At 40.8% G+C, this 27,203-nt stretch overlaps 1 protein-coding gene across 4 annotated transcripts in view; it reads right to left on the bottom strand.

Moving 5' to 3' along the window:
* Positions 1-4,098: 4,098 nt before the first annotated feature.
* CDKL5 (cyclin dependent kinase like 5) overlaps positions 4,099-27,203 on the bottom strand; it is a 185,226-nt gene continuing 162,121 nt past the window's right edge. For 3 of the 4 annotated variants that reach the window (XM_032619344.1, XM_032619345.1, XM_032619346.1), the window contains 6 exons: positions 23,147-23,248; positions 22,755-22,860; positions 18,953-19,076; positions 12,114-12,213; positions 6,842-6,961; positions 4,099-4,487 (listed from right to left, as the gene is read on the bottom strand). In XM_032619344.1, coding sequence (XP_032475235.1) covers positions 4,101-4,487; positions 6,842-6,961; positions 12,114-12,213; positions 18,953-19,076; positions 22,755-22,860; positions 23,147-23,248 — 939 coding nt within the window. In that variant the 3' untranslated portion in view covers positions 4,099-4,100. The remainder of the gene's footprint in view (positions 4,488-6,841; positions 6,962-12,113; positions 12,214-18,952; positions 19,077-22,754; positions 22,861-23,146; positions 23,249-27,203) is intronic. The other variant, XR_004347996.1, reaches the window with a different exon arrangement.

Here is a 27,203-nt window from a genome sequence, read left to right as displayed (position 1 = left end):
TTTACTCTAAAAACTAGTTTAAGGAGTGAGGGTACTATGATGTTAACTAAGAGGTGCTGGGAAGGAAAAATGGGATAGCATTTCGTAGCAAAGCCCACTAATTTTCAGGTTAGAAATATGCTAAACTGTCTAACTCTACAACCACAACATACTTTATAATACATGATGCGACTGGAAACTACCCAGCATGGCTCTGAGCTTAGAATTAAAGTACAACTGCAAATGGTGAATCTTAAAGTACATTTTAAAACAGATTTAACCAAAGCACACGGCACAAATACTCCTATAACAGCCACATCATGACCACCAATTAAGAGTTTTTTGCTTCTAATCGGTCATACGCCAATATTTGTAAAGAGTTATTAAATGACTTAAATTAAAAACAAACACATTTTCTTTTGGGAGAGACAGCTAAAAGCCATGGATGTCTTTGAGCAGTTGGTAAAAATCATGCCAATCTGCCAGGCTGCTGCTTGCTTCTAAATATAAGCTTCATGGCTCTATGAAAGATTTTCTAAGGATGCTGACCTAGAATTTAAGTTCTCAAACACCTATAAAGTGACTCTGGTCTCCTCCCAAAGGATGCACCTTTTAGCAGGTCCAAGATAATGAAAACAGACAGTAGGATTCCAGGGATTCAAGAAAGGTGGTAGAAGACTCTTTAAGAGAATGCAACGCTAAAGAATTCGTACCTGCAGTTTTGAAGCCTGCAGAGAACTAGCGCGGGGCCAAGCTCTGCAGACAGGTGGGCTTGGAATATGGTAGAGCAGGGTTTCTCAGCCTCGGCACTACTGACATTTGGGGCTGAATGATTCTTTGTCTGGTGGGGGCGGTCCTGGGCATGCAAGATGTTTAGCAGCAACCCTGGCCTCTACCTACTAGATCCCAGTAGCACACCACCACCCCCAGTTGTGACAACCAAACATGTCTCCTGCCATTGCCAAATGTCTCCAGGAGGCAAAATTGGCCCTGGTCGAGAATCCTGCTGTAGATAACTCACTTGAGCCCCTCAGCATGGAGCACTTTTTGTCTTGGGCTCTAGAGAGGCTAAACCTCTAACTGAAACCAAACAAGGTTTAGTAAAAGTTCATTCAGAACTTCTGAGAAGAATAATGAGGATGGCGGTAAAGCAAAAGTAGAAAAACAGTAAAGCAGAGTTTCTTTTCACAAGATCAGCGATACTTCCATAAACAAAGCAATTCATAAGCCTTCATTCAAACTTTTTATCCTTTAGGAAGTTAGGGCAGATGATAGAACATGGATGTCATAAACTTCCCTTCCTAAAGAAAATGCAGACTTTTGTGACCTTAAGTCAAGTCCTTAATCTTATCACAGATGGCAATCTTTGTGAGGCCAATAATTCATCAACCAGAGGAAAATAAGTTCAGAGCTAAAAGAGGGCCCATTAGATTTGAGAGAAAACTTTACCATGTGACCAGGAAGAGAAATATGCATGCTAGAAATGCGAATTGTAGATCATTTACAGCTTACTGAGGTCAATGAAAGTCAGAATGGACAAAAGCTGAGAAGAGGATAAAAGAGCTACGTCAAAAACACTAGTTGAAAACATTGCAGATATTTTCTGGCTCAAATCTGGGAATGTACGAAAAGTATGTATTGACTCTTCATCAGTTAGGTTTACTTTGCTCTAGGTAGAAGGCAATTATTCTAGCCCTTCTTTGAAGAACCATCACGAATATAAATGTTCTGCAAATATCTAAGATCCCAATGTTAGCAAGGACGAAAACATGGGAAACCAGCCCCTAGGTGACAACGAGCCTCAAATGCCACAGCATGGCAATGTGACTGCGCAGTTCCTAAGCGCACAGCACAGTGAGAAGTCTTTCCAGAGGAAAAAAATGGAGTTTCTGGTTTGCAAGGGGGAATACAAGGTACAGGTTGAGTTTAAAAAAGAAGAGTTACACACCCTTTTAGAGTCATTAGTATTCAGGCAAAAACTGCTAAGGGTCCACATCACTATATAACTGGGCAGCTGCCTGGAAAAAGCCAGAATTCAGAGCTACTCAGACAGCACTGACCTGGTGAAAGCAGTAAGATATAAAAAGAACCGAAGAGCATGCAAACTATTGGTTTGAATCAAATTGTTTCAATGATAGTACCTAGTTGAGTTTTATTTTAGTGCCTATTACACTTATTAAAATTAAATTAAAAGCACCTTAAAATGACCTCTATATATAATCAATACACATCATTATAGTAGTTATATAAAAATGCAATGTGCACACAATTTAAGCTTCAAAGAAACTAAGACCTTTTTCTTTATAATCTTCATAATCATCAGAGCTATGATTCTTAAAATGTTGGGGGAGGGGAACAGTAACTCTGCAGATTTCAATTATAGCCAACTTGATTCAGGGGCTGATACTCTCACAGTCCTGGGACAAGTAATAAATACTGAGAAGTTACCTCTTTGAGGGGTGGGAGGGGACCTTTAAAAATATTATTGCTAAGAGACTACTTCCGAAAATCTAATACTCTTGATGGATGATGGTATTGAGGTGATTTCTGTCAAGGATGGCCCAGAAACGCGGGGCTATGACCCTTGTTGGCCAAAGGCCTTGATGATACTTTGGAATAACCTGGGAGTTGAAGGAGATCAAATGAGGGAAAGGTAAGTCCTGTTCTGGCCACGTGTGTGCGCGTATGTGTGTTTATTGATGTGCATGATAAACTCGTTACAAATGGACCTTCTCAGGAAGATGAGTACAGCAATTTTCTCTACATCTGGAATTGCTTCAGGAGCCTTTTAAATATATTGGAAAGAGCGATAACAAAAAAAGCATTTAGAAATAGAAATGCCACACGTGTATCTCACACGCTACCAGCCAAGAGTCTCCAGTACAGTGCACAGGATTCAGGAGCATAGAGCTGGTTTGCAAGATCTGCAGATACCTTTTACAACCTCGCAACTAGGAATGTTCACTGGCAAATCTTTGGTCTATGCCCTACGTTAATGCTAAGTAGAAGAGCACATTCTCTCTACAAAGACCCCATGAGTAACCCTGGATCTGTTCTCCCCTCAGGTGCAAGGAACGTCCCTGGACACGAAGAGGAGCCAACTGTGTGAGGACGGAACAGGCCTGCTGGAGTTCTCACTGGCCTAGCCAACTTTCTTTCCCTGTGGGTTCAGAAGGAGATGCTGCATCTCGTCTGCTACCAAGGATCGTGTCTAGAAGCTGCCGCTGTCGCCTGAAAGTTTAGCAAGGTTCCTACAGTTACAGTCACGAGCAGCCACAATTCAACTCCCTTGATTAGAAGTATAATACTCACTTCATATCACAAATGTATAAAAATATGGCAGATAGTGTCATAACGATACTTTCTTTAAATGATTATATTTATAAAACAGACAGATATTTACCATATATATATTTATATATAGAATAAAATACTCCTGATGCAATATATAAACGTTACTGTTTAGTTTTTATAGAAACTACTGTAGCTGTCCCACTGCTTCACAATGTTCCAAACAGCTCAAAATAACTTTACGTTTAACAGAAAAGGTATGATTATAACAGTACAATATTAATTAATTATAAATAAATGTTACAAACCCTATCAAATATGGAAGTTTAGAAAACAATTTAAGACATACAGTTAGTTCATCTGCTAACCCTTCAAAGGGATACTCTTGGATTACAATAAACCCCACATTTAGTCTAGGCGGAAAAAAATCTGTGGTAAGGACATCGGTCAACACATATTTTTCTATCCCTTGCAGTGCCAAAACACATCCTGGCTTTCCCAAGTTCAACGGCGATTGCACTAGAGCTGGAACCTAAGGGGGAGAACCTGGCAAAAGTGTCTTCTTCCTCAGCTGCACACTACCGACTCTCACACAAGACTCGTGGGGACTGGGGATCCCTAAGGAACTCCTGTGGCTCTAAGATCCCTGACTAGCATTTGTGGCCGTGAGGAGCCAGCTGGCTCCACACATACAATATTGCACACACCTTGATAAAGCTGAAAATACTGGCTTACCACCCCGGCCCCGCCCATTCTCCACCCACCCCACCCCCACCCCTCCCCTCCTAACCGGATTGTCCCTTTCCCCCCCACCCCCACTCCAGCACACATTACAAGGCTGTCTCTTTTAAATCATTCAGATTTGGCATTCGGGACCTATTTGTTCTGTTATAAGGGTGCCCGTTTGGCCCACTCTTGGCACCCAGCTGTTCAGAGTAGGAAGGCCCCTCTGTGGCACTCCGGGTCACAGACGACACGTGCCAACCAGGGTCCATCTGACCTGGCAGCTGGAGGGCCGGCCTGCCCTTTGGTGTTGGCTCCTGCCGGATGTTACTGCTCCCACCAGAGGCCTGGCTCAGTGGGTGAATCCGAATTTCTGAGAAGGAATTTTTGGCTTGTTGAGTTGTTAAGGGCTGGAAGCGGGGGTCTGAGGAAGCCGGGTGATTTGAGGCTGAAGAGAGATGTAACAGCTTGCGCAGTGATTTTAATGGCTGGCTCTGAAAGAAAAGATGAAGGTGCATGTAGGATTTAATTTAGAGTAGACTTGAAAGCTGGGAGGAAACGGAGCACAGACCTGAGATGACCGTGTGGAGCCAGGGAGGGCGGGTGTGGGGGAGGACGGGCCAGTCCAGCCTTATCTGTTCTTTTGTTCTTTTTCAGGCAAGATTGGAGTTATTTTTCTTTAATGAAAAAGCCTAGAAACGTAGAAGAAATCTAGAGCTGGTATGGTGACTGATCAAAGGCTTAGGCACCTTCTATCTGGCTGCATCCCATCTTTATGGGGGGGAGGGGGGAGGTCTCATGCGCCAACCATTAGAAAGAAGCAAAAGAAGGGATGTGCTTCTCCCTTTCGAGAAGACTTCCTTCCCAACAACTCTGCATAAAGCTGCCACTTAGATTTCACCTGCTAAAATTCAGCCACTCCACCATGTCTAGCGGCAAGAGTAACTGAAAAAATGTAATGTTTCAATAGGTAGCAACATACTCGGCTAAAAATTGTGTACCCCCTTCTGTTCTTATCTCCCTGATTTTCCCTTTCCCTTGGCATTGCAAAATCCCAATGTTCCCTTTCTGCACTTTATCATTTTTTTGGTGTTTTACTGTTTTGAGGGGGAGGTAAAGTTTGGGCACTAAAAATGCAAAGCACACAGAAATAAGCAAAAGCCCTAGAGACTCTAAAACACAATTCACTCATAGGGAGCCTTCGCCTCATGGGGTGCTGCACTGTCGGGGGGACTTCAAAACAGGAGGGAGGGTCCCAGAAGCCATCTGCCCCACAGGCTCCTCACTGGCCAAAGTTGACTCACACCCCTTTCCTCTTTATCAGGCTTGATGGGGTCACCGTCAGAAGAGGCATGGGAAAGCACCCTGACAGTCAAGGCCCTCACCGCGGACCCCGGCACGTGGGCCGAAGTCCCAGCCTGAGGCACCTCTGGCTGCCAATCCTCAAGGGCCTCAAGGCTTTTAAGGGCTCAGCAAAGTAAAATGTTGATAATCTCAAGAAATACTAAAGAGTCGGAGGAACAGGGCATTGAAACCCAGGGGCTACTGCTTGAGCACTGACTCGAGTAGAAATCGCTCCTGGGGAAGCATCCTCCATGGTCATTCCTGGTGACTTTTACAGCCTCTGACCACATGTAACTATTGAACAATCACAATAGTTCAGATGGAGATATAAAGTTACCTGAAAAGAGCTTCTCGGCAAAAGAAGTGGTTACATAAAGAAGGTTCTAAAACCCTGTACTTTCTCTCTCTCTCTCTCTCTTTTTTTTTAAATAAAGGAGGAGTAGAACATCAGGCCCTCTCACTCACAGCCTTGTGCTTTTAGTTCGGGTACACGTCCAATAACTGGGATATCTGGTTCTCTACACTGTCTTCGCCCCTCCAGCCAATATTATGTTAGAAGCAGAAAATATAAATGGCTGGGCAAATACAGTTGAAATTTAGGGAGCTCTTCTCAGCAGCTCTAAGTAACAGCTTATAGTTAAAGGGAGTAAACAATAAACCTATAAAACAGAACCTACTCCTCCGAATCACAGAAATCCATGGTCATTTATAGGCACAAATAACCCTACAGCCTCAAAAGCTCATGAGGGTTGTGAGAAATTTCAGTACAGAGGACTAAAAGATTTATAAAATATTGAATATAATCAAAAACAAGTTAGATTATGTTACTATGCTCATTATGGGACGCTGAAAAGATACAATATTTAAAAATTTCCATCAAAACAGGTTGCTTCAAGGAGATAAGACCTCAGTTACCTGAAAAATGTATGGATTCGGTTTCTGCTTATTCCCCCATTATGGCAGAGAAACGTGACTATACATACTTTCTAATATGCAGTTCCTAATGCGAATGTTTGCCGGTTTTCTATCAAAACTAGTACGGATTTCAGAAGCTTAAACAGTCTTTCAGAAAGCTTATTATATCTGTCTTTCAAGGCGCAGTTTGTAGGCTACCACCTTTAACGAACCCTTAATCTTCGCACTACCTTCTCTTACCCTCCCCTACATTTTATGGTACGCTTCACTTTTACCATGAATTATGGTCATTTGTGAATTTTCTCTCTCTCCTAGGCTGCAGAGTTTTTGTGGACTGGAACCGTATCTTATTCATTCCCCTTAATCGTCCTCCCCCTACCCGCAGGTGAAGACTAATAGAAGCTCGCTTTTTTTCTCCATTCATCTGGATTCCCAAGATGCATCTGGCTATTTCTGAGGGTATATTCTGGGCAGACTCTCAGCCTTGCTGTAACATTGAGAGGCTAAATTTCTCAACCCTGTCCTCTCTTCAGGAGAGACCGGTCACTGCAGAGTCTGAGAGTCTAGGAGTGATGCAGGCACCACTCACTTGGGTCTGTAGATCAGAGATCTTCTCAGGACGCCACTCCTTTGGTCTGCTGCTTGGGGTGCTAGCAGAGTGAATGGCTTTCTGTAATGTCAGAAGATCAGGGCCGTCAGAATTGGGCACCTAGAGCAGAATATGGACAAGGATTCAATAATCACACCAGTAAGCCTAAATAGGAATATGCAACCACACGCAAGAGGAGAACGAAAGCAGATCAAACCAAACCAAAACTCAACCCCCTCCCCTCCAAAGAAGACTCAATAAAAAAAGAAATCACAACTCTCCCAATGTTCACAATGCAAGTGATGCTAGTGTAAGTCTGCTGCCCTCTTAATAATTTTCCCTGCATTAGGAAAAATTGGCAGATGTCATGCAGCTTTGTTAAACCTCAACCCTTAAAGCATTCCCATGCTGTTAGTTTTAGTCGTTGTAAGAGAGAGCAGTTAAATTGAGCTGGACCAGGAATTGCTGCCGTACCCTCATTCCATATTGCAGTTAGGTTATGAACCAGTTCAATAAAACAGAAATTTGTTCCTGCTGGGAAAATGATCCATACACTGTGTTTGGTGGTGCCAAAGAAGTCTAGCAGGCTTTTAAGGATAGCAAAGTGAGAAAGTATGGTTTGAATCATATTCCCAAGACACTACCCAGTAAATCTGGGTCTAGCATTATGCACTATGTAAGTGCTAGAAATTTGTGCCACAAATTCCAGACGAATGCAACTGGCCCACTCGCCGATTCTGGTGGACAGAGGAGAGTGCAAAAGCCCTGGCCTTCAACTAAGTGACCAGCAAAAGCTAGAGCCAGGCAAGGAAAGAGCAAATCACCAACTAACAGAAGCTGTTTTTTCATGGAGCCTGCAAGCTCACCCAATTTGGTCAATTTCACTTGGTTTCAAAGAGACAAACTGCCAACCAAGTGTTAACAAACTTTGTGAGCCAAACCAAAAGACATTTGTTAATTGTAAATGTTAATCAAATTCTTTACAGGAAATAAGGGATTTTATGAATACTGTCTGCCAACAACTGGCTAATCAGACAACCCAAACTAGCCTTTCACTAGTTTGTTTGTTTAATAGCCTTTTATGCTTCAACCTCCTTAACTGATTCAGGAAATCCAGAGTGTCGAAGAATTTGTATCTCAGTGAATTTATGGAACTGGCTCAGGTACTTAACTAGCACAAAGAGAATATGACCCCATGAAAATAAAGGACATGCTGTTGTCATCAGTAAAACAAGTTTACTGGAGCAGTTTTCAGGGCTACCATACGTAAAAATGGGTACCATGGGTGGAGTGACTACAGGAAGCTTTTTCAAAGAAGAACTATGCTTTAAATGATTCTTTGAATTAAAAAGAGGAAAGAGGGATTTCTTGATGCTTGGATTCTCCCCGTTGGTGGAATCTGTCTGCAATATAAGATACAAATAAACTAATTGCCAAGGAAAAAAAAGAAGGTGTTCTTATCGAAACTCCTAGCCCTTGGATGCCCTCAAATTGTTAAATATTAACAGTCATTGAAAGAATCTCTGTGCTGTGTGTGCATCTTGAGAGGTTCTGTTTCATTTCTCACCTGGACATGAAGATGCCAATAATGTAAATTCAAGACATGTAGAAACTTCTGTGTACATAAAGAACACTCGGACAGGCTCAATACCTATAGCAGGAATGTCTCTAGAGACCTACACACACATATTCACATTAAGCTTACAAAACATTTAAGGATTTATTTATTTATTATCAGAAATAGGACTGCTACAAAGAATTATGTTTAAAGGGCTACTGATGAGCTTCAATCTTTTCCTAATTGCCAGAGGTCTTAAGCAACTAAATAATCTACCATGTAATCTGCCGGTCTATTAGGAAAAAAGAAAAAGACACCGCAAACCTCTCTGAACGTGGTCAACTCTTGAACCAGAAAACATCACTTGGAAGAGGAATATATCAATATTGCAGGATTCTACCGTTGAGGAAGAAGCCTGGTTCTACACTGTGAGAAGTATTCACCCCATGGAAAATAGCTGGCACAATTCAGAATACGCCACAAAAGTGAAGAAACAGAAAGTTCAGTCCTTAAACTGAAGCATGATTACCAGTTGAGATACTAACTAGGGTAAAATTACCAAGTTGGCAAAGTCACCATATGCTCTGAGGGCTTATGTAACTGTCTGAATGTGGAACTGAAGCCAGATTTCCCAAGGAGGCTTCCAGATTTGCTTGAGTCAAAGCAGGCATCTTTACAATACAGAATGATTTTCTGGCACGACTTTTCCCTGTTTTGGATATTTCAATTGTCAGAGAACCAGAATGTATATGAAGGTGTTCAGATCATCTTTTATTGGTGTGTATAAAGACATTCGAGTAAAATAGCCCATAAGGTTTCCTGCTCCCAAGACAGGGATCCAGGAAGAGTTTAACTTGCATGTCTAAGGAGGCCACAAGAAAGCCCTCAGACACGTATATGTATAACTGATTCACTTTGCTGTACAGCAAAAAGTGACACAACATTGTAAATCAACTATACTCCAATTAAAAAAATAATAAAATAAAATAGAGAAGCAACAAGGATATAATGTATAGCACAGGAAATTCTAGCCATCATCTTATAATAACTTTTGAGTGTAAACTGCAAAAATACTGAATCGTTATGCTGTACACCTGAAACAAATATAATATTGTAAATCAATTATACTTCAATTAAAAAAAAAAAAAAAAGACAAGTAACCGGCGGCGCTCCGCACCGCTGGGCCCCTGGCAGGGACTGAGCTAGGCCTACTATTCAGGATAACCCACCTCCCGTTCTCCCAAGTGATTGTGCAACTTTGGGCAGGTCACAACTTGCCTGGGCACTTAGCAAAATAAAGGGGTTAACTAGATTTAGGACCCACAGAGGCTACTCTCTGTGCACTGGGTATCAGATTACCATTTTGTTGAATCTTATGCAAAGGCCACAATGCTTTAAATCTTTCAAAGTTCATTTACCTAGTTTCCTTTTGCTGAGTTCTAGAGAGTGAAGAAAAGTTAAATTTAATTCTGTTCCAATGCTCATGTGAAGGAGGCAGAGTCAACACAATGTCAAGCCTGGGAGCCTGAGGTCTGCCAGGAAGTACTATGCTGAGTGCTTTTTGGAAATCTTACTCTAGATATCAAAGTCCTTTAAACATTGTTTTTCCTCTTTTAATTAAAAAAAATGCAGAGGGTATAAACAACTTTTGGTTTGGAAGGCTTAAGTCGCTGTGACCTGTGCAGAGATATTTTGCAGTTGCTTTACATATCAAAAAAGAAAAGTTATGAAACCCTAAAAAAAGTAAGTTCAAGTGGAGAGTATGTTACAGAATAGTAAATTTCCTATTTACCCTACTCTACACTATTTAAACATCTAAAATTTGAACCAGATCTTGAATAATAGTCAGTCAACATGTACATACTTGACTCATGCCATGGTGAGCCGCAGGTTTAACGTGGGTCTAAGGCAGATATCAAAAGCTAAATCTACATACAAAAACACCTTCAATTCCTGTGTCCTTGCTATTTTCTTCCACTTAATCACCCCACAATGGCTATGGGCCTGAGGTTAAGAACAAAAACAAACTCGAAATAAAAATAACAGTGGTTAGGAGGAGGCAGTCTAAGTTTAATGTTCATGATGGATAAATCTGTTCCACAGATGATGATATAAGTTTTAATAGCACTTTACATATTTTAAACTTCTCTACTTCAAATCAGGTCTATTTTGTTCATCTGGTCTAAATAACATATGTAGTTAATATGCAACTAAATGACATCTTTTTTTTTTTTCTAAGTGACATCTTGACTGGACCTTCTACTTTAAGTGAGTTTCAGTTAGCCATATAGGCAGGTTTTGCTTTTTTTCTAAATAAACATTTCAGGAATATTATGCAGCCATTAAAATGAAGATAATAAAATCTGTGTAGTAACGTACATATTGTGTGTATGTGTGACAGAAATACTATTAAAAAGCCAGAATACAAAATTATACTAGGATGACTACTATTATTTAAAACAAACTAAAAAACCACCTTCTTTCCATAAACATATGCACAGGCCAAAAAGCTAGGAGGAAATATACCAAAATCCTAATACTAGTTGTGATAGGGTGGTGAGATTAGAAATGATCATTTTTTTCTCAATTTTTCTGTAATGAGCTCATATTTATATTACAGTGACATCATAAATTTAACAAACAAGCAAGTAAAGAGTAATCTAGAAAGGTAATCTCGGAAGGCCTTTATTAAATCCTTACTTCAAATATTATATTCCTTTTTACTATCATCTATCTCATCTTTACTCACCATTGAGTCATAATCCTAGACTTTTCGTAACGGAACAGACCTCAGAAAAACTGAGTCTAATCTATTCGTCTTAAGAGATGAAATCAATGAAGTCCACCTGGGTAGGTCATTTTGATTATGCCTTTTTCCTTTTTAAATAAACGAGAGTCAATCACGTATGAAGTAAAACTAGAAACAAAATAATTTAAAATGGGTGACTCAACCTTGTCTAGTCTCAAAGGTGTCATAAAGCAAAGGAGGAAGAACGCCTTGTGTGGGTGAAGACGTTCCTGCTGGCCTGGAGGCCTGGCTTCCCCACGTGTTCTCACGTCTCTAACCAGCAGAATCCTTGCCTGGTTCGTTCAGTGATGTGACCTGCACAGTTCCATGCACCCAGCCCTTGGTTCAGGTGGAGGGCTCTCAGGAAATGAGACTCATTCCATTTCACAGTTCAATCACAAGATAAACATGTCCTACTAAAGCAAGCCCTGAAATGTCAAATACTATGACCTGTCTGTGACTAGGCAGCCCAGAAATGCACTTGTCAACATGGGAATCAGATAACCAGCCAGTGGAGAATAATGAACGATGGTTAGTTAAGAATTTTAAGATTTAAACACAAACCAAAACCATTTCCTAAATTTTCACGTATCTTTAACCCTCAGAGAGAAATAAATCCTGCAGCTTCATAGTTTTTACATGAATATAAACCCACATGGATAAGATGTTTATTGAGAAAGGGTTAAAGCATTCTCTTTCATCCAAATTAAATTTCTTCTATTCCTGGAGATTCTGTTGAACCTAGAAAAGGCTCTGTGAGAGGAGGATAGTTGTATAGAATTTGAGAAAGAAACATATACAGTATATGCATGTTAAGTCTCAATAAGAAAATAATTCACTTTGTCACATACAAAGTGTAAAGTACCCACAGACTAATGCAGACTCATACGGATGCCACTGTAAATAGAAACTGGCCATCTACTTACTGTTTGAGATTTCTTCTTTTTCTTTTTCATTGACCTGAAAAAACCTTGTTTTTCCTTTTCCTTGAGTTGTTCAGAATGACTAATGTTTTCAGGACTTTTCCTAAATGGGAAGACATTTTTATCATATTGATCTTTCAATCATTCTCCTGCCATTATATGACAAACATAATGAAGACTGAAAATGCATGACACCGGGTTCAAATAGCCATGAAGAATCAAGCACATAGGTAAAGAGCCTCTAAAAACCACAGAAGGAACTGAATCTCATCAACCATGGTTAATGATTAGCCTTTTGGCAAAGGCTCACTTGAACGAGCAATTTGAGCATTATTACAAATGATCTGTATCTATGCTGCAGGACCATTTTCATGCTGTTGGAAACCTCAGAATTAGAGAGTCTGAAAAGCACACGCTTTGAAGGATGGCTTTTCTGTAACCCTCTGAGAGAAACAGAAACATTTTCAGTATCTTCGTTTTTCTATTTACCTTTTAAAAACCAGCTTAACAAGTTCATTATTAGTGGCTTGCCAAGGTACTGAACATTTAAAAAAAAAAAACAACAATACTGCTACATAAACCTTACAAATAAAAGTTGCCTGAAACTGGAAAATCCCTTTATAAAAATCTTATATATATTTATTAAAACTAAATAAAAAATAGATAAGGTATGAAAAAATGGAGACAGTATGAATGCTTTAATACAAAGCACTCTTCTGAAAAAAAAGCTTCTAACTGAAAATAACGACATTAAGCTTCATACCACTGACACCACCAGGCATTTTAATACAAATAGGAGATATTAAAAGAGAGCAAACAAGACACCCCAGCCCCAAGAAGGTGACTACTTGTATGTTAACAGAGGCCCTATATTAAATTAATTTACGGTCTTTAAAAAACAACTGGAATGGTGTCATTCTTGAAAAAGGCACATTCCACGGGCCCTATTTTGAATTTGAACATCTAGATGACCGTGGAAAACCATTTTCTCAAATGACTGAATTCCTTCTATTAGCTATTCCCCAAAATCAAGAGTAGAAACATTAACGGTGACAGAATTCATTCATATTTATGGTTTTAGAGTACTGAACAGTAAAGTTACCAGAACATCTAAAAAAACATGAGCAAACTAGCATCCTTTACTTGATTAAACCTCTGTGAAGGCAGAAAACATCTATACAAACCATTACAGATCCACATGATAGAAAACACCATGAAGCTATTTTTAAAAATCACATCTTCATAGATTTTTCACTAATATGAAGGAATATTCCAACTACAATATGAAGTGAAAACATCAGGATTCAAAACTTTCTACATAATATGAGCCCAACTGTATTTTTTTAAAAAGGCATATATGTGTATATATACACACGTTTTTTAAAAAGCAGGAAGAAAATTTTTTAAAATCTTACTAGTTATCATTTCTGGGTAGTAGGATTATTGGTGATTTGTTGTTACTTCTTTTTAATTTCAAACAACAAACATGTACTGCGATATAATAAAAAGGTTTTACAAACCACACAAAATTCATTTGAAAAGCCACGAACTCATGATCAAAGACCACAAGGGAAACAATTTAGAGAGAGAGAGAGACAAACACACAAAAAACAAGAAGTAAAAACCATGACTGTATGAAGGAGCAATGGTCATTTCTTCTTAAGTGTTTGGCCTAAAAGTTAATGGGAATACCAAAGAAGGAAAAACATGTACTGTAGGCTCAAGTGTTCTTGAAACTCATTGGGACCTGCAATTTTAAACCTCACTGAGAGAGTTCCAAGTTCTGAAGTTAGTTTTGTAATACAACACAACCAATAAAATAATTAGCACTGGGACTCAGAATGATGCATATAAAATTTTGAAAGCTAAAAAGCTTCAGACATGATGGAATGAGTGAGAATGGAATAGTGAAAAGTTAAAGATTCTTTAAACTCAGTGTTGTAGTGCTGGAAAAAGCACTCTCATCCTAACGACAGACTGGGCCTATTCGGTCAAAGTTTCTTATGACAAGTACTGTCGAGATTAAGGAGATGAAACCCTTGGATGGGGCCTAAAGACAGACTGCCCTAAACTAAATTCCAGGCCACAGCATTCAGTTATGTGAGGGTTCTACGGAACACAGCAGAACAGTGTAAGTAGTTTGCTGGAATCACAAAAGCACCACTCTTAGAATTGAAAGTAACCTTAGAGAGCATCTAGTCCAACCAGCAACACTATTCCTAATGTTCTGTAACTTCCAGAAGTTAAAGAATTATATGCTTGTGATATAGCTTATGCCCTTCCATAATGGGGTCTGCACATAACCTAGAAGCACAACGGAGTACTCAGATTAACGGGTAGAAGTTTTTGCTAATCAGAATTAAAGTCTAACAAAATCTCAAAGGTCTGCTGAGGGTCAGTAGTTAAAGTGCTTTCTGCCAACCCAGGAAATCTTTAAGGGGGACACATTCATCATGACCACAATCTCAGGATGGGAATGGGCATTACTATAAGAATGTTAACATTGGCATGAGAGGAAGTGAAGGCTTGAGACACTAGTCCTAGGAGGAGCAGGATTTGGGTAGGAAGAAGAGTCAGTCTGTCCAATAAAATGAAAGTGAGAGGATGGGGGGGGTGGGGGAAGGGTACTGAAAGAGAAGAAGCAGCAGGACAAAAAGCCCGGTGTTTGCAGTTCCTTGTGTCCCCAAAACACAGAGGATGAATCAAAGACTCTCCGCAGGGTCTCTTCAGAGGAACTGGATAAACTAGAGCCCGGGGGAAAGGGGAATGATGAGGAAAACATCCTCAAACTGGAGCTGCAGAGAGGCGGTAGGGCCAAGATCCAGGTGGGAAAAGATTGCAGGGGCCAAAGCAAAAAGAAAATAAATTACCCTTGGACTAGAGGATGAAAGCTAGGTGTAAGGTGTGAGTATGCATGCATCACAAAAGACACAAAAGGAAGTCAGAGAGAAAGAAAGAGTGCCAGTCGGGAGAGAGAGGGAGACAGAGAGGGAAAAGACAAAGAGGGAGAAGCTACATTGAATCATACACATACAGAGAATTAACAGAAAAACATAAGAGGAAAAGCCTGTGAGAGAGACTTAGGGATGGAGGGAAGCTGCCTGGAACACAGGCACCTAAAAAGCTGTGTGCTGTACAAATGAATGAAAAGACTTGAACATCTATAACCAGCAGTGCACCCAAAGGGTAAGAGTCGCCGCAAGACTTAATCTCATTTGTGAATTCTGGACCCTGTTATTGATTCTACCTGGTACGGTCAACAGTTGTGTGCTGAGCTGAGCTAACTGTACAGGCAACAGATGGGTTCAAGAGGAGCAGCACAAGAGAAGGGCAAGTGGGTGATCACATAAATCACAGGGACAGGAGCTTTCAGAAGGACCACCCAGCTAGTCGCTTGGCACAGTGGGGGGTGGGGTGGGCAGTGAGGATGATGGGGGAGGAGTGTGTGTGTGTGTGCGTGGGTGGAGGGAGCGGTTAACAATAACAGTCTCCTTCCTGAACAGTCATGGGACTCAAACAGTATCTACCACAACAGCTACTACTTCCATAAGGGGTTAAGAGGAAAGAGAATTCAAAAGACTCACCTAAAAAAAGGAAGGAATTAAAACTGACTGAATCAAAGCCAACCAACACAGAGTACTGTGTATGCATCAGGATCTGTGTTAAGTGTTGGAGATACAGAGAAAAATTAAAACAAGGAGTGTGACCTCAAGCTGCTCACAGACTCAAGGCAAGAGACCCACAGGTTTGACGGAGGGCCAGGAAGTGCCAGCATAATCTCCCCAAGAGCAGCAGCATGAAGGCGCGCAGAAGAGGAGAGATGCTTACTCTGTGACACTTGTCCTGCCACCCTCCCGCCCTGCCAGTGTGACTAGGGTGGGTCGGCTAATGTCTGAGAGTAGGAAGTCAGTGACTAATTCTACAGGAATAATTCTGCGAGTTATCATGACAAGCAATAATGGATACCAATGTCTTCATAACTTTACAAGAAGAGAAAGCCTGGGATTGTGCGAGTGACAGCAATTCTTCACTTATCTCAACGACTGGGATTTCTAATTAATTTGGTTTACTATTTAAGTGTCAATTTTTAACCCAATTTTGACAGCAGTCTTTCTAAACACTTTGCCTTTTTATGGAAAGTAAGAGCAGCCTATTTTAAAGATATATACTCTACATGGATATCTCTGCTATGTATAAGACCATACAGCCAGAAATGATTTTCCCACTGGGGCCTGAGAAAAAGCAAAAATACCCCTCTTCTCGCTACAGCTATTGTTTAGAATCCTTCTCCCTCTGCACACTGTACTGTTACCTGGGATTATTTCTTGCCTGACAACCTCAGTGCCAACTGCTAGAACTGTGCATAAAAGAAGAATAAACAGGCTCACAGGGAGGGTGGAGGTGTTTTCCCGTTAGTAAAGATGATCAATCTGACTGCATTAACCCTATTTTTGTTGTTCTGAAATATTTTGGCTTATCTCCCAGTTCTTAACTGGATTCTGGACAGCTGAGATGGCCAGAATAACAGCTCTGTGTATTATACTACACTATCCATTTATCGCTTTAAAGTATGACATAGTAGCTTGATTTTTCTATTGCAAGAAATGTGGACACTGTACAAATATCCTCTTCTCCAAAGAAATGGAAGTACTACTAACAAGGAGAAACAGACTGCTCTTAGGTAAGTGATAATTTAGGAACAGCAATTCACTATGTCACCATGGTTTGTTCATGTTTTTGTAACAGTTATCAAACGGCATTTCTCTCAAATATAAATATGGTGAACCAATGAGAGATATTGTTCAAGAAAAAAAATCCAAGACAAGTCAAGCTTAATGGATGACTTAGACTAAGTTAGATATGATGCGTGGAGAACTATCATAGCAGCATTATCATGAGGGGTAGTAAGAACAAAAGAATATAGCCAATTCATCCCTGGCAATTCTGGAATTCTCTCAAGCCTCATAACAGCAGTATCAGAGTAAAGATGACTTGATGAAGACTTATCTAAAGTTCAGCATCCCAACTGTGCTTCTTTTTTAAAACAATTGTTGTTAGGTTTCTACACATATCCAGGTCTAAACAAGCTCTACTTAAACTGATCATCAAAAAGACAGAAACAATATGCTGTTAATCCCACATTTGGATTTAATTTTGATCTGACCTACCTAATTTTCATAGGACTATGTTAACATGCAATCGACGCACTTTTAAACCATCACCACTTCATCATGCAATGACCAAGATGAAAAACAACTCCATCTGAACTTCTGTGTTCTCACAACTTAGACACTATTCTCACGGCTTGTCAAAACCACACTTGAAAACTGTCAACGCCGTTAACTTAAAGAAGTTGTACCTGTGCTCTCAGGTTAATGTATAGATCTTGTCTACTGTTACACGTTGGAAGAATGCACTGAAGTTCATCAGCAAAGTAAGTGGAGAGGAGACACCTGGCAAGTCATACTGAAGTTAGAGAACATTAATGGCAAAAACCATGGCTGCTAACATTAACAAGTCACAACGGTGCCAGGCACTGCTCTAGATGCTTTTGATGTTTGACTTCATTTAACGATCATATTTACCCAATGAGGGAGGTGCTACTCTTAGCCCATTTTACAGACAAGGAAACTGAGGGGCAGAGAACTGAAGGTCACATGGCCAAAAGGTGACACTAGTCAAGATATCCTATTTCCAGGGTCTAACCTCTGAGTCATTAATGTTAAAACTCTCATTTTATAAATAAGGCGATAGATATAAAGTATGCTTACAAAAGAAAAAGTATTTATAGCTTTAAGAAAACCGTTTTTATTATTGTAAAAATAAGTAAGTTATTTTCCGCATAGGGCATGGTAACACTGAAACCTTGATATAACCCTGCCAACAGGGTCCAAATTGTGTGAATTCTGGCAGTAAACAGCAGAGATGGAATCTGACAGATTGGTCTCGTTCTCAATTCAGTGAGTTACAATGAGGCACCATTTTATTCTCTTGGTGGAGAGCTTAGCAGCTGTATGAAATACTTAAACACCCCTCACATCTAGATTCTGGGAAGTCTTTCTGGGGAGCTGAGAATATAAAGTCTACATTATTAAAAAAATAGTCCTACCCCCAAGACAAGATCTGCTAATGAGACTTGATGTATGTTATAATTCTCTCCTTAACTTTTTATTACACATGACACAAAGATTAAAGGATAAGCAAAATTGGCACATCATGTTATCCTCTGACTACCAGTACATTTTTGCGGTAGCATGAAGGGTTGTTCCCCTATTTCTCTCTTTCCACCCTGAATGAAAGTCAGGCGGCACAGAAGTACAGGACATGAGCTTCGGAGTCAGAATGCATCTAGGTCTAGATCCCGGCTCCCTCCTCCCTGTTTCTGGCTGTTCAGCACCAGGCAGGCTCCTTACCTTTTCTAAGCTGCAGTTTCCTCATCTGGAGAGTGGGAGGCACCCCTACTTCAAAGGCTGATTGTGAGTACTGAGTGAGACAGTGCACACAAAGAGCTAAGCAAAGTGTCTCCTACATGATTCAACAGCAACAAGTGGAGAAGACAGCAAAGGACATCAATCATGTCAGAAGAAGGCGATGGAAGACTTATGAGGTATGTACTGACCCAGGATATTTTCTTTCTTTTACATCGTATTTAATATAAATGGTGAACATGAAAGAAACTATTACAAATAATGACAAATCACATTTCCCTTATTAAACAATCTCTCTTTAGAAAGAAAGGCCTAGCAGGGGAAAGAATGCTAAAAAGTTTTACCCAGAATTTCTATGAAATCTAAAATCTACAATTAGAAAAAAGAAGAGTAAAAACAAGCTAAAATACCCACCATGGATCAAATGCTGGTTGTCTTTTTGAGTGATTAGTTCCAGAACTGCTTTCTGACGGTAGGGAAGAGACTCTGGTTGACACATTATTTTCATGGAAAGAATTATCTGGACGTGGAGATGGCACTGAATGAAGAAAAAGTAAGCCACTGATATACTCTTTTGGTTAAAGCAGTTCTCATGTTGTTCTATTGCACTTTCTCTCACACAAACAAAATAAACTAACAAAAAGGTAAGTCAAAATCCTTATTTGCCCTTCATATAACTCGTACGTTTTCTGAGGCTGGAGGCATTCCAGGGAGCATTCCCCCCACCTCCAACTGCCTATGACAGTAACTTGCAAGGGTCAATTAACACCAGGCAATATATATTCAAGGCATAAATTGATGTATCAGCTGATAAACTGGAGAACATCGTAGGAGACTTAAAAGTGTGAATATGATCCCCATCTCTCTGTTTTGACATTCTTTTAAGTTGAGGCTTTCTTACATCATAGACCCAACTACGTAAAATCTATTCTTAACAGTATGTGTACTGGAATAGACAAACTACAGTTTAACCCTTGCCACTTGGGGGAGGTGGCATCAATTTTATATTTTTTAAAACTCAATTCCAAAGAAATTTGGTTATTTTTACAAAAATACTATTTTTCTCTAAGTTTTCAATCCAGGAATAAACAAAAAGACAAACCACAATGTATGTGAGTAAATACTTTTCTGCTTTTCTTTGGGGGGTGGGTGGGTATTATCTTTTTCTATCAATTTCTAAGCTTGGTCATAAATGAAAATATATCGCAAATTTCATCACAAAAGGAATATACAGGCTGTATATAAAGACAAATGGCACCATACTACTTGACTCTTGGCCAGCAGGACTGAAAATGGGAAATATACTAAAAAATCTGTCGTTTCAATGATACCACTAAATCTTCATCCAGTTAGATTTAGTAGCATGATTGAAACAAGCGATGTCTCCAAATGTTTCACCTAGTTAAATCTTTTCCTTCTATTTCTGGACTTTCTAAAATAAAAATATTCTTCCTGCCTAACAGTGAAGTCGATTATGAGGGGCTTTGCTGATAGTAACCAAGTTAATTCACTTGCAATCAAAATAAAACTGTGTTTCTAGAAGTCAAGGACTAATTAATTAATTGAAAACTTAGTTAACATTTTAATATTAAAGTATACTCTCCAGACATCTATAGAAATAACACATGTATGATCCACTTTGGAAGTAAAACTTACAGTGAGAGAAGAAAAGACTTGCTTATATGTACACTACAATATTTTGTTTAATTAACTTTAAAAAAATTTTTTATTTATTTTTGGCTGTGTTGGGTCTTCGTTGCTGCACGTGGGCTTTCTCTGTTGTGGTGAATGGGGGCTACTCTTCATTGCGGTGCAAGGGCTTCTCATTGGGTGGCTTCTTTGTTGTGGAGCATGGGCTCTAGGCACGTGGGCTCAGTGGCTGCGGCACGCAGGCCCTAGAGTGTGCGGGCTTCAGTAGTTGTGGTGCACGGGCTCAGTAGTTGTGACTCACGGGCTCTAGGGCGCAGGCTCAGTAGTTGTGGTGCATGGGCTTAGTTGCTCCGCGGCATGTGGGATCTTCGTGGACCAGGGCTCGAACCTGTGTCCCCTGCACTGGCAGGCGGATTCTTAACCACTGCGCCACCAGGGAAGTCCCATGTTTAATTAACTTTAATATGAATTAAAATTTTAGTCCCATAAGGTTCTAAAGTACCCATGGCATCAGAACAAGAATAGTAAATGCATCAAAAGGCATATTCAATGCCTTATACTTTTCTCAAAGGTTGGGCTAGGAGGGAACAGAGTAGCCTAATCATTCAATATACATTATGTCCTGCATAATACTTGTATGCATTTATTTAGCTCAGGTTCCTAGTTAAAATGACCAAGCAGTTGTCCGTGTTACCCCCCAGTTCCTGCCCTTTCCAGCTGTCCTCCCAGATCAACAGAATAATGAGAAGGTGGGCAGTGTGGATGTGGCAACTGTAGAAGGTCGTGGTGACCTTTGAAGGAGGCTTTGAGAAGCTGAGCCTCACGGACTCAGGAGGCTTACTGAGTGGACTTACTGCCAGTCTCACCACTAGGGTCTGAGGATTCCCGGGGGCTCCCACTCTATTACTACATAGCTCCTTAAAGGTGATACCTTTCTCTCTCAATCTGTCCTAAATCCATTCAGCCACTGAAACATCTGTTACAGTTGTCAAACATCAAAGCACCTTTTTTGTTTTGTTTTTTTTGTTTTTGTTTTTGTTTTTTTTTTTATGGTATGCGGGCCTCTCACTGTCGTGGTCTCTCCCGTTGCGGAGCACAGGCTCCGGACGCGCAGGCTCAGCGGCCATGGCTCACGGGCCCAGCCACTCCGCGGTATGTGGGATCTTCCTGGGCCGGGGCGTGAACCCCTGTCCCCTGCATCAGCAGGCGGACTCTCAACCACTGCACCACCAGGGAAGCCCAAAAGCATATTTTTAAGGTCATGCAAGTACACTTGAAGATTTTCTTTCATCCAATCAACAACTATTTATGAAATTGCCAGGCAGTGTGCTAGTCAATGATGGTAAAAGAGGAAAAGGTAACCTTGTGAGAGAGAAATGCAAACAAAGAATCAGTACCATGTGGTGTGTGTCATGTTAGAGACAGAGGGCCATGGGCGGAACAAAAGAGGAAACACTTCACTTCACCTAGGTGGGCAGGGAAGCCATCACACTGCAGAGGACCTCAAAGCAGAATCTCAAAAGGGACAGAAACAAGTTGTCCAAGCAGGGGGAGTACTGCATTCAGGTCAGAGGAGGGCACGGCCTGTGTGAGTCCCACAGGCTGGGCACCAGAGTGGAGGAGGAGGAGCTGGAGAGGATAGCAAGGGCCAGGGCAGAGAAAGTCTAGAATGCCATCTTAGGGAACTCAGATTTTGTCCTGATGCCAATGGGAAGTCACCAGAGGACTCTCAGCAGATGAGAGATAGAAGACTGGGGCTGGGGTGGAGGCAATGGATTGCCCTGCTATATTTTTTTCCCTGTAGCATTTATTATCTTTTACTGCTCTATGTAATTATTACATTTAGTGTTGCTCTCTCCTCATGAGAATGTGAGCTCTGTGAGGGCCGAGACCTTTGGCTGTCTTGTTCACTGATGTTCTAAATTAGAAGTGTCAGACATACAAGTGACATCGATAAATATTTTATGACTTGGGACTTCCCTGGTGGTCCAGTGGTTAAGAATCCGCCTTCAAATGCAGGGGACGCAGGTTCAATTCCTGGTCGGGGAGCTAAGATCCCACATGCCGCAGGGCAACTAAGCCTGCGCGCTGCAACTACAGAGTCCACGCGCTCTGGAGCCTGCGCGCAACAACTAGAGAGAAGCCCCCGTGCCGCAATGAAGAGCCTGCGTGCCACAAAGAAAGATCCCGCGTGCCACAACTAAGACCTGACGCAGCCAAAAATAAATAAATTTAAAAATATGTATGTTATGACTTAATCGAATGAATGAGTGGTGTGGTCAGAACACAGCTTCAGAAGGATCATTCCAGGGACCGTTTTGATGGTGACCTTAGAGACAGGGAGAGCAGTTGGGAGGCTACTCAAAGTACCCAAGTCAGAAGCCACAAGGGTCTGAACTAAGACAGAGGGAACCAAGGCAGGGAGACGAGGTGGAAGGCAGTAGTGCAGGTAAGAATGACACTTACCGGAAGTCAGGGCAGTGAAATGTAGGGGAGAGTGCAGCCTGGATGTGTAGTGAGGGGGAGAGAAGAGAGGACCCTGATGGGTGCTAGGAGCTGGGTTTACCTCGGTAGAAGCTGCCAACTCTCCTCGGAACAGGATCATTGTACAGGTGTCTGTTTTCTTTGGGGACAGTGCCATCATCAGAGTGGGGGTCATGATACGCTCCACCCTGAGATAAAAAATAGGTTTATAAAAAGTAAACAACAGAGAGATAATGAGGTAGCCTGTGAACGTAGAACGGTGCCTAACTGATCTACAATTTACTCCGGGATCTATTTAAGAGAAAACTCAGAATTATGGCATGAGGAAAACTGCTTACTTTATAAGCCAGTTCGAATTATCTGTGGGAGATTGGGTACAAATAAATCTTACAAGGTAGACTGTAATGATGTTGAGTGGCCAATCTTTACAGACATGTTCTATTGTACAAGGTAGCAGCTCTAGAAAATTCAGACCTCAGACTTCTGCCGTGAATGGAATGAAGTGGTGCCTTCTCTGGAGGACTCCTTAACGGAAGATCGCGCCACAGTCATCTCTGGAGGCAGTTGCTCTCCGGGCTGGAAGTCAAATTTCAAAGGATTTATAAGAGTGTCCTGTTCCTAGGGATGAAAATCACCTAAATCGCCATGGGTTTTATTTGGTATAACCAGTACCTTAACTGGCTAAACTTAAACATGTGAATTGGTTAAAACACAAATTGTCCTATAAAAGAGTGAATCATCTGATGAATGTAAAATAAGTCAAACAAACGTCACACAGATGGAAAGTGAAATTCTCATTAAAGTTAATGCAAGCAGGGAATGAATTACTCTGAAAATAGTTCAATTAATTATTAAAAATAAAGAAAATTATCTTCCTAATATCTAGAAAGTCATGGTCTGAGCAGCACTCAATTAGAATAGAGATTCTGTTAGTTAATCCAAAATTTCTCTAGCAGATTTTAGGCTGAGTTCTCAAAAAAGAACTACAGATGCAAAATTATTTTTCATGAAGGACTTAATGGCAGATTAAGATGAAAACAAACGTTCTTTGGATATATCAAGGAATTGAATCAGTACCCTTAATAATTTGTCTTAAAAATTCCCTAACTACTGCAGTTTTTGTACTTAAGTTCTCTTCTTAATCTTCTCTAGGTTAACAGTACTTATACTTCATGTATTTTCTTAATAATCACGACAGCACTCATCTCCGGAGACACTACCTATTTCTCTCAAGGAAGTGAGTCACAAGCTAAAAGCAGCCTTGGTCCACAGTCGTGTTCATTGAGGGGAAAAGTAGCATTTTCTACCCTCAGAAAAAAATTAAGGAATAAAATTACCAAGCCATTCAGAGGAGCTAGCTGACTTGCATATCTGTATATTATGCACAGAAAATTATTTTGAGCCTTACATGGTGTGTCAAAACCAGTTTATTTGAGATTTAAAATATGGTTTTCTCTTTCTTCCCCTCACTCCCCAAATGTACTACGAAAGGATTCTGGGCAGGAAATTACCCAATGTAGCCTTTCTTCTTTCTACTTTGTGACAAGATCTCATTTGAATTTTATCACATGCATTGTTTACAAAGACCTCTACATCTAACATAAACTCTAAGCAACAGAGCCAGTCCAGTCCCCTTGCTCTTGAAGGTGCCTACAGTACTTTGCAAGAGAGTGATTCCCATCATTATTCACAGCTTCAGTTACTTTTCAAGCCATATGCCATCTTTGTGCCTTTAAACTTGTACTTTCTTGCAGCTTGGCACTGCATTTCCTGAACTGGACTTAAAATTCAGTAACAGTTGGATCTGTGTTTAGCCGACAGTTATTGTTTTATAATTAGCTTATTTCCACCATGTTCATGAAGCCTCTTCTCTAGCACTCTCAGAAAGCCAGTCCATTTGTCCATTTTCCAAGGTATAGTTTTTTTTTTTTTTTTTAACTTCTTCTCTATTTACACTATGCTTAATGCTAACACACTTTACTGGCTTTGACCTCCATGTAACATCTATGTGTAGCTGCCAGACTCTAGAGATCTTTCTAGGCCCTAAATGATCCCTTCTCTCTAGAGGGGCTCCTCTGACAACTGCTCTGACTCCAATCATGACATCTCCTACCCCTCCTTTCACCTGGGCCCCAGACAGTCTTTCCAACCTCATGGAGAACATCTCTGCATACGGGCCCAGGGTCACTCTTCAACCTCAATATGTCAGCATGACGTGATGCAAAAAGCTCTGGCCTACGGACCTGGACATTGCCTCAAGATCCCAGCTCCACCCTGAACTAGTTGGGTAAACTCGGGCAATCCACCTAACCTCTCAGAGCCTCAGCATGCTCATCTCTGCAATGGAGGGGTTGAATGAGGTCACTTCAAGTCCTCTCTTCTACTCTGAAAAGGAGCTCCAAGAAGAGAAACCTTGAAGGCTTCCTTTTTTCTATATTCAATCTTTCAATTCACAAGTCCCGTTTCTACTTCTGAGGAGTCTTTAGATCCACACTTTCTCTGTCTTCCCGCTGGCACTGACTTAGTCCAGAACATATTTCTCCTCACCCCATGCTTGGATTATTGCAAAAGCCACTCTAAATCTTGCATTTTTTCACTCAAGCCACGTGGCCCAAGTTGCAATCCCACAACTCACCATGCTACTTAATGTCTCAATTATCCTCCTTAACTTCCAGATACCCTTTTTGGCCCTCCCTCGAGCCTCTTTCCTGATGTCCACTCTACTTTCTTCCACTGGTGAAACCCCCAACATCTCAGAAGTTTCTGCTCAGATTCCACCCCTGCCCCCTGGGGGCCTCCTACAACCCCCCCGCTGGGACTGTGACACTCCCCTCTGTCCCTGTTCCCCTCTGCCCCTGCGGTGCACACAGCTCTAGCACAGTGTGGGCATGCAGCCTTACAGTATTATTACTACCTATCTATTGGCAAGTGTCATCCCACCACCTCCAGCCCATACATTCTAAGAGGACGGGGACCACATCTTTTTCATCAGAGCCTATCATTGTGCCTAGCTCAGTAAATGCCTGAATACGTCTTCATCCTTTAGCCACAAAACCTCTCTCCACATCTGAGCTCTAAGCAAGACCTTCAGTTGCTCCTAAAGTCACTTCTGATTGCTCCTGCTCACAATGACCTCTCCCTGTCCTCAAGTACCTTTTATAGCCAGTGCCACAGAAATGTGGTTCTTAATTAGTTCATTTTTATCATGTATAATTTAATCTTCCTTGAGAGAAGATAAATTTCTCAAGAGCAAGAACCCTGTCTCAGACTCTTTTGAGTGCCCAAGAATACCCAGCATAGAGAAGGTATTCAGTGAACAGCCCCCATCATCCCAGAAGCAGTAGCAACAACTAAGACATTTACTCTGTGCCCGGCATAGGGCACACAGTGCTTTATACACCATGTTTAATCCTCACAACAACACTCAGATGAGGTATCAAGGCACAGAAAGATTATATCACTTTCCCAAATTTACCGAGTTTGAAGCACACTGCAGGACTGGCTGCCGGGCTTTCCAGCTCAAGATCTTAGCTGCTTTGCTATACCAGCTGCTCAGTTATTGACAGTCTCCCCCTCCCCAGCACTGATCTTGCTAAGCTTCCCACTGCAGAGTCCATCTTACTTTCTGGAGCTCTGACACACGCCGATGAACCAATTTTTGTATCCTCTAAAAGGAGAGTACTTTTCCTACATGACACTCTTTTCTTCTTCTAACACTGTTTTTCTCCACCTTCATTTCTCTGATGCAGGTGAACGTTTCATATCATGAAAATATAATTTTAAAAATATGTGTTCTGTTACAAGAATGCTGCTTCTTTTAAATAGGTTAGTGTCAGTTCTAGAGTCTGAAGATCAGTAAGATAGAGGCAGCATTATGCTAAAAACATTGCCTTGAGATTTAAAAACAACCCAAAAGACTGAAAATTAGCATTTATCCTGGCCTGAAGTTATATTTACCTATAGTTCTGGATAAATTTAAAACTTTTCAATTCAGTTAAGATGTCGAGTAAGGTATTAGCAAAAGGGTTTGATTTAAGCAAATGTGGTTTGGAGAGATCAGAGAAAATTCCCATGAATTCACACTGAATTTTGAGAAAATTAAAAACTAACCCATATAGCTGATGAATTCTGTAATAAATCAAACTAGGATTCTCTAATGCAAATCAAAACCACAATTAGATACCACCTCATGCCAGTCAGAATGGCTATCAATAAAAAGTCTACAAATAACAAATGCTGGAGAGGGTGTGGAGAAAAGGGAACCCTCCTACACTGTTACTGGGAATGTAAGTTGGTGCAGCCACTGTGGAAAACAGTATGGAGGTTCCTCAGAAAACTAAAAATAGAGTTGCCATATGATCCAACAATCCCACTCCTGGGCATATATCTGGACAAAACTATAATTCAAAAAAATACATACACCCCTATGTTCACAGCAGCACTATTCACAATAGCCAAGACATGGAAATAACCTAAATGTCTATCGACAGAGGAATGGATAAAGAAGATGTGGTACATATATACAATGGAA

The sequence above is a fragment of the Phocoena sinus genome, chromosome X (assembly GCF_008692025.1).
Source record: "Phocoena sinus isolate mPhoSin1 chromosome X, mPhoSin1.pri, whole genome shotgun sequence".
In the NCBI taxonomy this organism is placed as follows: Eukaryota; Metazoa; Chordata; class Mammalia; order Artiodactyla; family Phocoenidae; genus Phocoena; species Phocoena sinus.
Note: the sequence above shows the minus strand (reverse complement) of the source record. Positions and strands in the feature narration are given on the sequence as shown.